Source organism: Xyrauchen texanus, chromosome 36 (genome assembly GCF_025860055.1).
Source record: "Xyrauchen texanus isolate HMW12.3.18 chromosome 36, RBS_HiC_50CHRs, whole genome shotgun sequence".
NCBI classification, from domain to species: domain Eukaryota; kingdom Metazoa; phylum Chordata; class Actinopteri; order Cypriniformes; family Catostomidae; genus Xyrauchen; species Xyrauchen texanus.
The window spans coordinates 9,450,959-9,469,043 of record NC_068311.1 but is presented as its reverse complement, the minus strand read 5'-3'; the positions used below and the strand labels follow the sequence as shown (position 1 = coordinate 9,469,043).

The window sequence follows — 18,085 nt, the reverse complement described above, 5'->3', positions numbered from 1 at the left end:
AAAACAAAATAAGAAGAATGTAAAAATGACTTAAATATACTTTATATATATATATATATATATATATATATATATAGTTATTTGTGTCCTTTTATAGTATCTATCTATCTATCTATCTATCTATCTATCTATCTATATATATACATATATATATATATATATATATATATATATATATATATATATATATATATATATATATAGATACTATAAAAGGACACAAATAACTATCATATCTCATCATATGCATTACTTTTATGCTCCGATGATGTGCTTTTTGGACCTTTACATTTCTGGCCACCATGAAGCCTACTGGACCTATGGAGCTGAGATATTTTTTGTAAAAATCTCAGTTTGTGTTCAGCAGAAAAAAGTCAGTCATACACATCTAGGATGGCATGATGGTGAGTAAGTGAAAAAAAAAAAAATTTTTGGATGAACTCATCCTTAAAATCTACACCTGCATCAAATTGCCTATTAAAAGCTTTTTATGAGATCTAACAATTAAAACAATCATGAACCACAAAATGATTAATGAAACAACAAAAATGGAAAAGTAAACAAATAAAAATATCAAAACATTGTTTTGGCTACACATTTGTGACATTTAAAACACAACCTACCGCAAAAACAGAGTGACAACATGCCCCAACCTGATTTTCATAAAAATAGTTTTGCCTATCGGTAAAAATCCACCTCCATAATTTAGTTAACCCTTGCCTGAATGTACTGTATGCCACTGTGGTTTGATTATGTTCACTTGGTTTACATGAGCCACAAACAAAATTATAGTGAAAATGTACTAAATCACAAACATTATTCTATTATAAGAGTGTTTTGAACTAGGTGTTTGAAGACAAAATATACAAAACATTTGCTAGAGAACACACATTTGCACAATTGGAAATTTGACAACAAATCTTATAGCTTCGGTCTCCCCTATTTATAATCTTTATCGATAATGATGATGCTGGCATTAATGGCAAATTACCCAACATATGTGGGCATTTTCCCCACATGTTAAACCTCAAAAACATACAGTGTCTTGGTCCGGCAGCAGCCAATCCATTTAGCCGATTATTGGCACCTAATTGCATGGAATGAGTGTTATTCAATATCACCCTGTCCTCTGTGAACTGAAACAGTAAACCTGCATCAGTTAAAACACCCCTTTCCACCCTGTCAGTCGTGAGAAAATACACTTGTCATGGCAACTGGGCCGGTATGAGTCAGTCCCACCAGATCAGCTCATCATTGTTATCTTCCACAGAGGACAGAATGGCAGAGGACCATAACTGCACCGCAGCAAATTGGCCACATTGTAAATCTCAGCGCTGGCTCATTGACATGGAAATGAGGAGTCAAGTGCCTGGCTTTGGCATTGCTCTGGGCTTCCTGCCATGGCCATGCCACCCACTGAGTGTGCCAGCCACCTCCATGGGGAAAAGAAGAGTGTAGCAATATGTCATCCTTAAAAGCCACCAGCCATAATCCATTTGCTAAACTGCTTCAAATCCAGGTCAAATAAGACTCTCCTTTTTGTTACAAGAGGCACGAATGTCTTTCCACATGGGGATATCCAGTGCAGGCAACTAGAGATTCTACAGTTTTATTCAACTCTATGAATACTAGTCAATTTATAAGACATACGCACACATAAATCCACCTACAAAGAACAAACAACTCTACCAATGCATCAAGGCCACGTAGTGGGGAAATGTTTGTATATAGCGCCCTCATATGGTCAACATGAAAACTTCACTTAAAAAAATTAAATAAAACTTTGAATGGCATCTTGTACTTGTATGGCATGGTTTATTAAGGGAAAGTGCACACAAAAATAGATTAATAGAAAATAGAAAACAAAGTTTCAGAAGATATTTCAAATGGTTTCCTTCAAATAAATTATATTTCAAATATTTCAAATTGGTTTTCATATCTACTGATATGAATGATAACGCTGGAATATCTTGAGGATATATAAATGAGGCAAGGTCAGCATTCACATAAGGCATACTGCATTCTTTCACACATTCATCTTAAATCATGCATGAACAGAGAACGAGTAACTTGAGGGCAGAGTTTAGCACGTGTAGCACAGAGGGGTGCTGGGGCCTCACTCCTGCCAAAACAAGCCAGACAAACGCCTTAATGAACTACAGGTCACTTCTCAGCTCACCTGTTATAGGAAAATAATTTTAACCTCTGTTCATTTTGCTACTTATTGTAACTACATCACGGTCACTGGGCGGTTTTTACTCTGGAAAAATATTTAAAAAAACAGCCACAGATTTGACACACATTTGTCATGGTTTGCCACTGTCTTTCTCTGTACTAATTCTTTTATTTATTAAATTAATATAATTTTTTATTTATGATCAAACCGTTTTAATTTTATTAGTGATATGATATATATTTTATGAATTATAATGCATACTGAATGTATTTGAAGTATAATGTACACTGGATCTTATTGTCTGTGCACTTGTACTCTGTACAGTGAGTCAGTAAGTGTGCAGAGCCAATCAAATTATAATTTATTAGATTAAAATGATGCTAAAGGGCGGCACGGTGGTGCAGCGGTTAGCACTGTCGCCTCACAGCAAGAAGGTTGTGGGTTCAAACCTTGGTTGCCCCGGCCTTTCTGTGTGGCGTTTGCATGTTCTCTCCGGGTACTCCGGCTTCCTCCCACCATCCAAAAGACACGCAGGCTAGGTTAATTGGTGTCTCCAAAAAAAAATTGCCGTGGATGTGGAGGTGGATGTGGAGGTGGAGGTGAGTGTGAGTGTATGTCTGTCTATGTGTGGCCCTGTGATGGACTGGCGACCTGTCCAGGGTGTCCCCTGCCTTTTGCCCGATGTTAGCTGGGATAGGCTCCAGCCCCTTGTGACCCTGTACACAGGATAAGCGGTTGATGATGGATGGATGGATGGAAAATGATGCTAGATTCCACTTTATAGTCATCGTCAATGACTATAAATTGGAATCTAATAAAATAGAATATAATATAGGCTAATATAATATAGTGAGAGATTTTGTTTGCTCTTTCAATGTAAACAACAGTTATTTTAAGAATTAAATTAAATAAACAAAATTGTAAACAAAACCTTTTGCAGGAAAAGAAAAACAATGTGTTTGAAAATGAATGGTGACGGAAATCTGTCCAAAATCAACAACAAAATATCCTGTCCAAAATACCTCCCTTTAAAGTGCTTTAAACTTCCTATTATAAATCTTGTAAAAAAAAAAAAAATTACTCGAAATGAAAAATAAAAACAGCTAAGAAAGCATAATTTTTTGTAGTGAACCAGCTTTAATAACAAGGATATTAAAATACTGGATATAATGTAAATGTAAAACCTAGAGAAATATACAATTATTATTATTGTTTATATCACAAATTATACAATATATCCAAATTTGTAACACTTTACAATAAGGTTCAATTTGTTAAGATTGGTTAACAACATTATTTAACATTAACTAACATTGAAAAATACTTTTACAGCATTTACGAATCTTAAATGTTATTTTCAACATATCGTAATGCCTTTTTAAAATCACAAAGATTAATAAACGATGCAAAAAATATTTTCTTCATTGTTAGTTCATGATTTCTAACGCATTAACTATTGTTAACAAATGGAACCCTATTCCAAAATGTTATGCCATACAGATAAAATACAGGTAAATCATCATGTTATGTACTACATTAGTCAAATCTGCAGTTCATAATGGTAAAGGCAGTTCATTCTAAAAATAAACAATATCAACAGATGTCAAACTGAACCTTCACTGAACAGAACTGACACTGATGCTTATGTGACGATAAGAATATGAGGGTGTGTTTGGCTCAACTTCACTGTTATCTATGGTATGAATTGTATGAGACAGTTTTACAGGAGCCACTGTTAACCAAGCATGATATGGAACAAGCTATTGTGTTTATATGCAAGTCCACATGGTACCTCTTTAAAGGCCAATAAACTTGTGATGGAGAGGCTATAGGTTACCAAACAATCAGGACAGGGATAGGGTTAGGAGAAAGACGCAAATCATCCATGACTTCAACACTAAAATGGATCCTTCAGTAATGGAAGGCTAAGTTCACCGCTGAACAGACATTGGCTTTGACATAAGACAGGAAGGACACCAGATGCTACATTCCTTGAAAACTGAAGCTATTATAGCTGCACAAGAAGGCTTTTCTTTATATTGGCTTAACAGGCATTTAGAAAACCCAACAAGATCTAAAAAAAAAAAAAAAAAGCTATGCTTTAACACATCTCAAAAGGCCTATTAAACATCTTATAGAGAAAAACAACATATGCCCTCACCTCTGTACTGCTGCTCTCCTCCTCTGACTCATTACTGCTGACGCTGGTTGGTGGGAGGCTGGTGGTGGAACTTCCTTCTTCACTGGTTGCTTTCCTCCTTTGCTTATCCCAACCACCACTCCTCTGTCGACTGGAGTCTGGAAGAAGATCCTTGGATTTGGAAACCTTAGGGAATACCTCATTACCATCGTCATAGAAGACCACATCACGACCTTCATCATCAGAAGATGTTTCAGAAACATCTGAACTCTCATTGGCCTGGGCACTCTGGATCAGACCTGAAAGGCAGTCGTTATCTGCAAAGGTGATGGAGCTGGGCTTGTGTTTGATGATTCGGGGAAGATCTGGCCTTCTAGAAATGGGCAAAGGAGCTGATTGAGGGTGCACAAGGTGGGAGGGGCTTCCGAGAGTGGATGCAAATGTGTAGGTTGAGTCAGAATTGGATCTGATTGTTAAAACTGAGGAAGTATAGGAAGTTTTGGGGGTGTCCATGTCATGGCTGTTAGCAATTGGACTAGTACTCAACATATGTTTAGCCAATGTCTCATTGTCCTGTGCATGACAACTGCCATTCAGCTCAGGTTTTGTGCTTGATATCCAAGAAGTGCTTTGATCTTCAATGTATTCATTTGTCACCGTTGTTTCAAGGACATATTCTTTAGTAAGTGTGTTCAAAATAAAACAAGGTCCATCCTTGTTAACTTGTAGAACATAGCTTTGTCTATTTTGCCTATTATCTGGTGCAGTTTGATTTAACTTCTTGGCTAATCTTTTGCCTACTTTCTGGTCATTGATATTTCCATTCTTCAGCTCAATCTGTGTTTGTGCCACCACATTTCCATCTATAATAGATTCAAGACTTACTGAATAGCGATCTCTCTTTAAGGAACTATCTAGTAATGTTGGACTTCCATCCACCATTGAGCCTGCCACTGAAAGCTCTACTGAGGAAGTCATTCTTGGGGACTCCTGCGACACTGATGACAGCTGTTCTTCTAAAGTCATCATGGGTCGATTGTCCATATTTCAATCTACAGTTTAAAACTAGCCATAAGGAATATCCAGAGAAGTCTTCATCTGAAGCCAGAAACTGCCATGATTGACATGTTTCAACATTTGGACTGGATTAGTTCCTCAGTGCAAATAAGCACTTTGATCCAATCATCCTGGAAAGAAACAACATAAATTGTAATATGTGTTTGTGCCATAGTTAAATTTACATTCATTCATTTAACATAGTTAGACTTGGACAGCATCTTGGAAACACTACTGGGCAGCTATTTTCTAGAGAAACAAGTGGCATAAAAGTATATGAGGACCAAAATTGCCAGATCGGTGGGTCAAGATTACGATCAAAGAATATTATTCAAATAAGTGGTAAAATCGGACTATAATGGTCTCATAAATTATGCTCAGACTACGCTAATAACACTATTTTTAAAGCTGGTCCAGAAAATGTGCATACGCGTTCCCGAGTTGACTGACGAGTGATGTCTGTATCAAAAAGGTGATTGGCTCTTTTACCTGTAAGTTGGGACTTCCTATTCTACATCGGCCCTATTGGGCGTTCCAATTTCTCCCATTGATTTTAATACAAGTGCTCTGTCTCTGAAATAAATAGTCTAAATAGTCTCTGTCTTAAAGATACTTTTTCTAATGCATCTTATTCCAAAATCTTTTCTGATTACTTTCCAAAGTTTCGTCACTTATGCTTAAACCTAATATGTCTTTATGTTGGCTTGACAAAGCCAACATATTGTTATTCTACCGACTTGGGTTAGGGTTTTTTTAATACTTAAACCAAGACCAAAATTTCGGACTGAAACTCGTGCTAGGGCTTTCAAGTAGCATCCAGCAAACTTAGCACAGACCTTCAGATTGTTCCGACTCAATGTGCCATGTCTTTCCTAACTGCATAACAACAGTTTTCCAGTAGTGGGAAATCAAAAATCCCATAGACATACATTGACAGAATGTTCAACAGACCAAGACTATTCAAGCATCAACTGTCAACATTTTTTAATGTAAACAAACACACAAAACCTATAATCAATCGATCCATCTATTCATCCACCCTACCATCAGACAAGGCTTTTGTCTTGACAAACTTTACCGATCAAGTTGAAAATGTGCTATCAGTAACTCTCAGCTTCTTTGGTGATGTAACGAACTCTGATCCTCAAGTTCACCCCGCCCCCTCTAGCTCTCACACTCGCTCCCAATCACCAGAGTATTAGTTTCACCCGCACTCGCTCCCATCACTAGATTATTAGTTTCACCTGCACTGTTCGTTTTCCCCTATATATACGCTGCCCTTTCTCCCCACACTTGTTGATTATTGTTTAGTTTACCCCTTCGCTTTGCCAGCTCTAGTGTTCCCCTAGCTTCCCCTGTCTTTTCAACTCGCTTGTTACATCTATTTATATATTCTGATTCCCCGGCTTCGACCTTACGCTCCCCTTGACTACTCTTCTGTGGATTTGCCCCTTTGACATACTCTGATTCCCCGGCTTCGACCTTACGCTCCCCTTGACTACTCTTCTCTGGATTTGCCCTTTTGTACTTTTTCCATCTCTGCAAATAAAAGCAGTTTTATTCAACATTGTGACTGTCTCTTCTTGTGCGGGTTACAGGTGAATACACATCTGAGCATTGCTTCATATGGAATGGAATGGAAAAGCCCACATATCATACTGAAAAGATGCAACAGACACTTTAATGAGTTTGCTTTAAATGTCTAAATTAAATGTCATGTTCTCTGCTGTGGTAATTGACTGCATGCCACATATGTTGTAGATACACACATCTATGCATTACTTCGTATTAAATTTGATGGAAAAGCACAAGTATTTTATGGAAAATTCAAGCCATTAGAGCAGAAGGTTACTTAAGCATTCTTTTGTTGTTTTGTATGGTTTTACCTCATTGGAGGCAGCAAGTGTTTGCAGTACAATGCAGGGAAAACAGGAATAAAATTGGTTGAGGGAATAACTGGAAATCTCACAGAGGAACAGTGAGAATATCAAGGAATCTCACAGAGACAAAATGTGGAGAAAGAATATCTTAAAGAGAAACAATGGGAATCAAGAGGGAATCTCACAGAAGCAGTCAAGGGAAAAGGGAAATTCATATAGGCATGACTGAAATAACAAGGAATCTCACAGAGTCAGAGAGGGTTATAAGAGGCAATCAGGGTCGGGAATCTTGCACAGGCAGAGGAGGGAATAACAGGGGATCTGAGGGGGTTGAACATCTGGCTCAGGCTGAGAGCGTTCAAGTCTGGATCTGTTGAAGGCATGATGGTAGTGACATCAGTGCTATGAGGAGTCCGGCTCTTCTCTCGCCACTGGCTGATTTACAATGTACCCATCCATTCATTAGAGTACCTAAATGACCCAGGCCAGGCTGTGGTTAGCAACCCTTTTAACCCCCTCATTACCCCCTCTAGTTCACAAAAAAACACATTATACTACAGGAGCTTTCTGGTTGGTGGAGAAGGAAATAGCATTCCTTTCTGACACATTTGTTGGAGAACATCATCTAGATAGCTAAACTGAAAAGACAAAAGTTGTTCTTGGCAGGATGTTTCTATAAAGAGACTTATAGCATGAAATCATGCCACTTAATAATGTAATGTTGTTGTATTAGCTTGAGATGGGATTGGTTTGTTTTGTTATATTTATCAAAATAGTATAAAGTCAAACCCCTTACCCAAACCCTAAACCGAAACATGATTTTAAAAGGAAAATCAATGTTGTGTACCACTGAAAAGGAAACATTGGGGTATTGAAAGAGCACTCTTACGAAGTTCAACCCCTAACCCTAATTTAAACCTAACCATCATTTTAATAGGAAAATAATACTTTTGAGGAGCACGGAAGAAAGATAACATCAGGGTTTGGAACAAGATGAGGAAAGTGTATTAAAGGGAAGCGTTATTGACATGCATCAGTCATTTGTATTGCATAAATAAATATGGAATGAGTAACCAAATTTTTTCACTGACACTTCCTTTTTTATATAAATAAAGTGGTGGCAGGGTTGGGGAGTAACAGAATACATGCAACAGGATTAAGTATTTAAAATACAAATTATTAGTAAATGTATTCCACTACAGTTACAATTTAAATAATCTGTAATCTGATGATTACTAAAGAGATTACTTTGCATTTTACCACTATTTGTTTCATTTAATATTTAGTCTATTCAGTGGGAAAACCTTTATCCAATTAAATGTGATCTGTAGAGCCTTTGATCTGCGGGTAAACTTTTTTTTGTGACATGTTACATTCATACACGCTGACAGAGTGTGCACGGCAGCGCCAGCGGCCCCTCCGGCTCCCCGGTGGGGAATCAACAAATCATCAATCAACAAATCTTTAATGAGACACCAACATAAACTGAAAACACAGCAACAAACACACACACACACACACACACACACACACACACACACACACACACACACATGTGTGTGTCTCTCTCTGTCCCTAGCATCCCCGGCTCTTCCCTTATCTCCCTCCCACTGATTAGGCAACTCAGCGCCGGGCGTGCATCCTCACGGACTAGCTATGCCCTCGTCCTCATCACATGGTCATCAACAGATGGAAAAGTTAGTTATCCAGTGCACTCCCAAGCATGCATAGAAAATCAGAGGTCTCTCTCCTGGGTTGGACAGGGAAGAGAAATCAGCCGGGGATTTTACAACTGGCCCAAAAGTTGTTGTGCGGGGGTGGACCACCGGCCCGCTCGGTTCTCGGTTCTCCCGATGGCCAGTCTGCCCCTGATCAGCCCCAAAGTGCGTCGGCCCACCGGGAAAAAGCCGAATATGCCAGATTACCAGTCCAGCCCTGTCTCTCTCTGTGCTGTATCTGTGGTGCTGAATGTGAGGAGGGATCCAGCTGGCAGCCTTGACTGTGGCCTTCTCTGATTAAAACATGTTGCCTTCTCACTCTCTCTCTCTCTCTCTCTCTCTCTCTCTCTCTCTCTCTCTCTCTCTCTCTCTCACACACACACACAAGCAAACATGTTCCAGGTTCATCAAGATACAAGAAAACACACACCTGCTTTAGAAGCTAAGAACAGTGACTAAACACCACACAAGGCCAGTGACTCAAACACATACAGCTCTGACTTTCCATGTGCCCATGCTTTCGGACTATGACCACACAAACAAACAAGCTAAATTTAACATCTATAACAGATTTGAAATATGATACACATTACCTGTGTGTATCCAAAATTACAGTGCAAACGCAATCTGTAAAGCCAAAACAAAGCTATTACAGACTATAATCTGACTTTAGTATAATTTTAAATACTTCAGTCAACCAACAGGACAACACTACCTTTTCTATAAATGTTGCCATACTAACTACACTAACTTATACACCTAGTTCACCCAAAACATGAAAATTCTATCATCATTTACTCACCCTCATGTCATTCAAAACCTATTCAATTTTGTTGTCTTCCACATAGTACTAAAGGAGATATTTAGCAGATTGTAAGTATTTTTCCCCTCACCAATGAAGGGTTAGGGTTAGGTTAGGGTAAGGTTTATGGTTAGGACTGATTTATATAGTCAAGCTCTAAAAAGGAAAGAAAAGATACAACAAATGAAAAACAAACAACAGCATGTTTTTCAACAAACAACAACTAAAATGTAGGCCTGTTCTATGGTATTATATCATATGGGTTTAGTAAACTTAAAATATAGCGAATGAGTCAAATGGACTACTTTTATTATTATTGTTTCTGCATTTTTGGAGGTTAGCAGTAAATGACTTTTTTTTTTATTTTGGGGTGAACAATCCATTATTAGTTTGCCACAAGTACATTTGAAAAGCATAAAGAATTTTTTTTTTTTAATTCCAAATAGGAAACCGTTTGTACTTAAGTAGAAATAGTTTGCAAGTGTACCCTGATTAGATTTAGTAAGCTGACCTCTTTTCCTTCAGCCCATTTTTCTATAAAAACCTCAGAGAATGGAGGCCTCCTCATTCCCAGCTGTATAAAAGAGTTGATCCACACAGCCAAAGAGGATTCTGCAGTGTGAATGTCACTCAAGCGTTCTACAAGACTCTCATTGAGCGCAAAGTGTTGCAATACATGAAAAGGGATGAGCAGTGTTTTCTTTACACTTTACAGACTGTGAGTGACTGTTAACGTTGCCATTTTCATTCATTTTATAGAGATCTTTATTATTTAATTACAGTGTATACTTTCAACAGATTTGTAATGGTCTAATAAAAACCATACACCAACTTACATGAGTCTATTGACTCTTGTACTCACTCCTGCCATATGTTCCTGATGTAATTTAAGTTTCAAATGCATCATTCAGTGTCACATTTAAATTTTAGAGTATTTTCAAATGAAAATCCAATGTAGATAAATGTTTCTAATCTAAATCTAAATGCTGTATATATAACCATAAACAGTTATGTATTTCTTGCTAAAATAGTAAGTAAACGCAAATGTCCATGTCGTTAATGTGATGATTTTAGGCTACAATATATACAGATTTTTATTTTTTAGGTGCTATGACTTGTCACCATTTCTTTTGTTTTCAAACCATTTTAAACACCTTTTTGTCCTCACTAGTTCATTTCTGGTCCAGCGATGTCCACATTTTAATAATTCCTAATTCAATTTGCATTACAGAAGCAAGCATATTAATATAAAATAATTATCTAAATACTGTTTCAAATTGTTTTAGATGGAATAAAGCATGTCACACTGCTAGACATGTCAACATCCCCAAATAAAGATGTTGAAAGCATATGGAATGATGCTTAATTTTGTGGCGAGTTCTGATAGTTCATATACCATTCAGTAGAAAATTAAACAAGAACATTTACATTTAATTTGGTAGGTGCTTTTATCCAAAGTGACTTGCTTATACATTTTAGAGGAAAAATTGTTCCCTAGGAATCGAACACAGAAAATTATAACCAGAATAATTTAATCATCTCTCTGATTCACTTTTTACCATCAACCACCTGCAGTATAGAGTCTCCAACAGGTCACCATTGAAATATTTGCCCTACAGACTGACATCTGATTATCAAAACACAATGAAGACCATCTCACCTTGGAGAAGTTTAAAATCTGCTGAAAAGTTAAATGGCTGTCATGGTAAACATTAGGTATGCCAAAGTATCCAAGGTCCCATTAAAACCAAGAAATGCGTTTAGATACACTTTTGACTCTATAAAAGCGTCTCTTTTTCTCTCCTTTTCGCAAGAGATTCAGGCAACTCCTTCACAGAGGGAAAGGTGCTGTCATTACAAATTCCCAGAAATCCCCACAGGCAACGGGAAGCCTCAGCATGCAGTGACTAAGTCATTGAGAGTTAGAGTTGAAGGGGTGGAAGAATGTATAGCTGTTAGAGTGATGGTTTGGGGGAGGAGTTAAGGCAAAAGGGAGAGGGTGAGAGAGCAAGAGGAGGAGGGAATGAGGGAAGAGAAACTGTTGTGTAAACAAGGCACTGCACACAGCATATGTGGATGTAAATAGCCTGCACTGGCTTTAATTGTTGAGAAGAGATCCATGTCTCATTGTGTGCTGTTCTTATGGACTCTGACCCCCAGTCCAATGGGTTGGACACATTCCAAGTGTCCACATGCCAAGGCACACGATTAAACTCAAGGAAAACCATGCAGACACTTAAAAAAAATAATAATGGAAAGAAAAGAACTGGAAAAGACTAAATTTGAGAAGCTATGTCTTTAAATTTTTAAGTCAGGTACGTTGGGGGCCTGGGTATCTCATTGGTAAAGATGCTGGCTACCACCCTTGGAGTTCGCTATTTTGAATCCCAGGGTATGCTGAGTGACTCCAGCCGGGTCTCCTAAGCAACCAAATTGGCCCGGTTGCTAGGGAGGGTAGAGTCACATGGGGTAACCTCCTTGTGGTCACTATAATGTGGTTTGTTCTCGGTGGGGCGCGTGGTGTGTGTGGATGCCGCGGTGGATGGCTTGAAACCTCCACATGTGCTATATCTCTGCGGTGATGCGCTCAACAAGTCACGTGATAAGATGCATGGATTGACGGTCTCAGATGTGGAGGCAACTGAGATTCGTCCTCCACCACCCAGATTGAGACAAGTCACTATGCCACCACAAGGACTTAGAGTGCATTGGAAATTGGGCATTCCAAATTGGGAGAAAAAAAATTAAAATAAAGAAAATATAGTCAGGTATGTTATGGTTAACATGAACTAACAATGAACAATATTTTTACAGAATTTAATAATCTTTGTTAATACAGCATCATTCAATACAGCTCACCAAGACGCAGTGGATGGTATGTCCCTAGGGAATAGGGATCTGATTATCAGATTCCTTAGAGGCACCCGGAGGCGCCTCATGGGATCTCTCCCTGGTCCTTTCAGTCCTTCAGAGACTAGAATTAGTCGAGCTCAAAGCCCTCTCCTTGAAGACGGCCCTTCTTATCGCGCTCACTTCCATCAAGAGGGTTGGGGATCAGCAATTGTTCTCTGTCAGCAACACTTGCCTGGACTTTGGTCCAGCAGACACCCATGTCGTCCTAAGACCGCGACCGGGCTACGTTCCCAAGGTTCCTACAACTCCCTTCAGGAACCAGGTAGTGAACCTGCAAGCACTGCCCCGGGAGGAGGCAGACCCAGCCTTGTTGTTGCTGTGTCCGGTGCATGATTTGCGTACCTATGTGGACCGCACGCAGAGCTTTATGTTCCGGGGCGTTGGAGAAGGATACGTGCAGTCTGATGCAGCCTTTCGCTTTGGCATGCAACTGCCTGCCCACACCTGCATCAGCAGTGCACGTACATGGTTCAGTGTGTGACACAACGTGACACAACGTCGAAGTGAGTGACAGACAGGGAACGTCTAGATTGAACCATGCCACTGCTATGGCCAAACCTTATTCTCGGCTCCTCAGTACAAAACGTGAATGGACAGATGCATGATTCCCTCCCTGTAGACCCGTATGTCCGGGGGAGGTACATGCAAATTCTGTCTGCCAATTTCTCATTGGCCTTTTCTCAAGTTCATAGGTAACCGAGGCCTTCAAAGAAGTCCCCTAGTGTCGCTTCACTCAACACAATGTCTCGTTCCCTCCATCAGGGAGTACAGTAACCTAGAAGTCTTGTTTCATGGAAATCAAACAATATTTAGTCATGTTAATCCTATAACAAGAAAAAACTATTTGCCATTGGGGTAAGAAAAAAAACTTGATTAAAAGGGAAAACAAGTTTATTTTTCTTACCCCACTGGTAAATAGTTTTCTCTTGTTATAAGCATAAACCCCACAAAATTGTATTCGATTTCTTTGCAAACGAGACTTATTCTGGGTTCAATACAAGTTAAGCTCTATCGACAGCATTTGTGGTGTAATGTTGGCTACAACAAAAAATGTCAAAACAAAAACAATCTGGCTTACAAGCATCTACAATGGATGTGAATGGGGCAAATTTTGAGGGTTTAAAGGCAGAAATGTGAAGCTTATAATTTTATAAACAGATTTTAATTATTTTGTTAAAACTTTACAAAAAACTAATTTGAGTTGTAACGTTGTTTAAATCATAATTTTTACCGTCATTTTAGGGTAACAAAGTAGTAAAATTGGCTATAACTGTACACAGAAAAGGTCAGTAAGCAAGTTTAACAAACTAAAATCAAGTAAACACACATATTGTTTATGTCTTGATCTCCATTGTAAGGGCCTCACTGTAGACCAGAATTAACCTTTTTTTAAAGAAAAGGAGGGGCAAGTAAAACAAATTTTTTGTGATAAATCAATACTATGCCACAAATGCTCTCCATTGAGATTGACTTGTAATGAACCCAGAATATTTGAGAATCCATGAAATGCCATTTTTGTTTTCCACTAATACCTGAACAGCGCACACAGGATTATGGAAAAGCATAGGCAGTGAAGCATACATTTATGCTGCCTTCAAAACGTCTGATTTTCACTAGGCTTAAATTACCTCTGCATTTTACTCTGAGGTTGGGAAACATCCATCGAGAGAGAGAGGAAGGAGGTAGAGAGAAAGAGAAGTACCCCTTCATTCACAAAATACTTTATTCTGCATGCAGCCACTGTAGACTATTACCGAACTATTCATAACCATTTCAAAACAAGTAAATGTTAGCAATTCACATGTAATTTTAGTAACTGTATAGAAAGGCGCCATTCATTAACATTAGTTAGCATCATGAACAAACAATTAACAATACATTTTTACAGCCTTTATTATAATGTTAGTTAATAAAATTACAATTGTTCATTGTTAGTTCGTGTTAGTTCATAGTGCATTAACTAATGTTAACTAATACAACTTTTGATTTTAAAAATGTAATAGTATATGTTGTAACTAACATTAGGTTAATTACATCATGTTAAACACAGTAATGTTGTTAAATAATGTTAACAAATGGAACCTTTTTGTAAAGTGTTGGCATAATTGTACTGTGTGGGGCATAAACATACAACTGCACAATATAACTTGCAAAAGCGTGGCAAAATGCACTTTTTTAAAAAAAAATTAGCGGTATTGATATCAGCCTCAAATTTCCTGATTGGTGCACCATTACATACAATGCCTATTGTTAGTGTAAGGAAGTTTTCTTACACCAAGTACTGCATTACTGATGAGCTATGTGCTATGGCAGGCAGCTGTGTTAAAGTGAAGACGGCTATGGTCACAATTTTAGGGCCGGTCCAGGGGGGGAAAACTCTGTAGATCTCATAGCAGACTGACTCGAATGGACAGCATGGTACAGAAAAGGCCCGAAGCCACTGAACATTGTGTGTAATGCAGAACCCAGCTCACAGAAAAGTCATTTATCACTGTTGTTTCAATGCAATGTGATCTATGGCACAAAACGTTCTTTGGACACCACTGACAATTTGGGATTTTTGAGATGGATGAATATGGGTCTACTGCTATTGAGAAACCTTATGAATGTTTATCATGTATATTAAAGTGTATGTGTCGTAACAGGGTTCTGCCACCCGGTGAGTTTTGAATGCCAGTTTTATTAAAAACTTCCCTTTTTATTAATTATTATAAGTGATCATAACATTAATATGAAAATGTTATTTTATATATGGACATGTAAAAGTTAATTGTACTATAAAAACATACTGTGAGTTTAGAATTCAAAACATTAAACTCAGTACAAGAGCATTTATTTAAACCAAGCTGCAAAAACTGCACGTTTGGATTTTCCTTACTTTGTGATGTAACACAGATGAATACATCAGCACATGACTGCTTCTACAGCAAGACATCAATGCTTTTACATCATCGCACCCTTGGCCCGCCCACTGGCACTCAAGACAGATGGGCCTACTATTCATCTACACCAAATTGGAATTACACAGGACACCTTCTTCTGGCCATCTGTACTATTTTTAAATGTTTTTCTACATAAACACGCAATAGGCAAAGTGTTTTGATCGTTATCATGCATCTCATGCCACTTTTAAAAGATGCAATGTCAAGTTAAAGCTCTTAAAAGATGACCCCTATATTGTGACTTTATGGATGCGTTTTTGCACCCATCCACGCTATTTTTAATTGTTGGTCTATGTAAACATGCACTAGATGGACTTCTTTGACCATTTTAATTTTGGCAATGTGCGCCACATTTTAAGAGCAGTACAAGCTCAACATTTAAAAACGCATCTGTTCTGCTCTATTCCATTGCTGCCATAGGCTGGGAGAATCTCGTCTCATTTAGAGCAAACAGAAAATTAACGATGCCAGATGTCACGCCTGTGTAAAACAGTGTCTCTGCTTTCGTGTCTGTTGAAGCACCCAACATCAAGAAAATAGTGAATGAAGTTTAAAAAAGTTTCTGATCACATCAGAGCAGGATGATGTGTGTGCATCAGGTTTCACCATACATTATGTCCATTTCAGCATGGACTGTGTGTGTGTTTAACTAATTTCAGCATATTTAAATTCATATATGTGTTAAAAAAAGATGTGTAACTTGTATGCCGCTATACTGTATTTAAAATTATGCTCTTTATGAAAACCTCTGAATGTAATGAGAAGGTTCTTATTTTTACAAAGCATTGTTATTCATATTTAAAGGCATAATTACTGTAAGTGTGTCAGTGTGTATAATTTTCAGACCACAAGCCAGTGCAGAGCACTTTTGAAACTTAAGAAAAAGTCAAAACATCTACTGGAAATGGCACAATTGTAGCGTTGTTCGCTCTTTTCCAAGTACAGATTATGAAGCTTTAACCAGCTAGAGTTAATAGACAGACTGTAATGAAAAGACTGGGAACATGGGAAGGTCCATCTCAGTGTCATGGGTGAAGAAAGGGACAACCTGGCCATACATAACAGGGGGCTTTAACAATACTTTAACATCAATCTTGGTATAAAAAAAATAATAGGTGAGGAATAGGGCAATAATAGAGACCTTTGTACAGTATCTTTCTGTCTTTTCATGCTCAAAAGGCATTCAATCACCACTTGCTTTCAAACATCCTCAGCCAACGCTGAATGTCGAACCTGCAGCCCCTGGTTGAGATTCAGATACTTAAGTAATATTTAACTGCCTCTTAAATAACACAAAAGATAACACATAGAGATGTATAAAAAGCACCACAGCAATGCAACTTGTAAGAACATTCCAGTGATGCCTTCATCTTTGACTCAATGTTCCATTCCGTTTCAATTCTCTGACAGATTCCTGACATTCCAGAAAGCCTAGGCAGGTGTTCCGCATTATCTCCTCACCTCTCACTCTGGTTCCGTCTGCGCCCCAAGACACATGACCCATCCTTATAAATCTAAGTTAATGCCAGCAGTGGCAACTAACTCATCAGCTACTCCTGGTTTTGCTTTAGCTCATGCGTTCATGCTAGAGGAGAAGCCATGCATCAAAGTTATCACTTTGTACCTACAACAGTTGCTTCCAAGCCCCGCAAAGCATGTGGTTATGGTGTCATACATGACTAACCAGGTATACATGGTATAGATCCTATATTCAGTACCACACTATAGCAATCTATAATCAAGAACACAAGAAGGTATCAATATGGAATCCATTTTTAAGCTGATTATGAATCCAAAGCTGAAGCTTAAGATATCTTTACAAAGGCCAAATGGCATAACACTAATTAAAAAAAATTCTATTTAGTACTAAATTTATATTTAGTACTACATTTCTAATTTAAATAACTAATTAAACTAGCTATATGTGGATTTATTAAATGTTTTTATTTAAAGCTTACAACAAGTCGATTGGCTTAACATGTCACATGTGAGTGAGCCGATTGGCTAACAGATAACAAGTCAAAGAACCTATCAGCTTGCGCCACATAGAGTTGAATGGCTGAACTTTGGTCATGTAACCATTAAAGATAAACAGAACAGATAATTTAGAGGGGCTCGGAGCTAAAAAATGGAGGAGCAGAACACAAAGCACCATTGGAAGCTTTTAGTCCTGATAAGCCTGGGGAAGTATATAGTAGGAAATTCTCTGATCCATGACACACAGTAGATAATGCACTATCTAAGAATGCGAACCGCCAATACATTTACACTTTACATTTATGCATTTGGCAGACGCTTTTATCCAAAGTGACTTACAGTACACTTATTACAGGGACAATCCCCCCGGAGCAACCTGGAGTTAAGTGCCTTGCTCAAGGACACAATGGTGGTGGCCGTGTAGATCGAACCAGCAACCCTCTGATTAACAGTTATGTGCTTTAGCCCACTACGCCACCAC

At 38.2% G+C, this 18,085-nt stretch overlaps 1 protein-coding gene across 2 annotated transcripts in view; it reads right to left on the bottom strand.

Moving 5' to 3' along the window:
* The window catches only part of LOC127629918 (stAR-related lipid transfer protein 13-like), a 132,340-nt gene that overhangs the window by 104,048 nt on the left and 10,207 nt on the right, over nucleotides 1-18,085 (bottom strand). Inside the window, exons 1-2 of one of the 2 annotated variants that reach the window (XM_052107226.1) lie at nucleotides 11,433-11,646; nucleotides 4,338-5,503 (exon numbers count right to left, since the gene is read on the bottom strand). In XM_052107226.1, the coding sequence (XP_051963186.1) occupies nucleotides 4,338-5,360 (1,023 nt within the window). In that variant the 5' untranslated portion in view covers nucleotides 5,361-5,503; nucleotides 11,433-11,646. Of the gene's footprint in view, nucleotides 1-4,337; nucleotides 5,504-11,432; nucleotides 11,647-18,085 lie in introns of those variants that run through there. The other variant, XM_052107227.1, reaches the window with a different exon arrangement.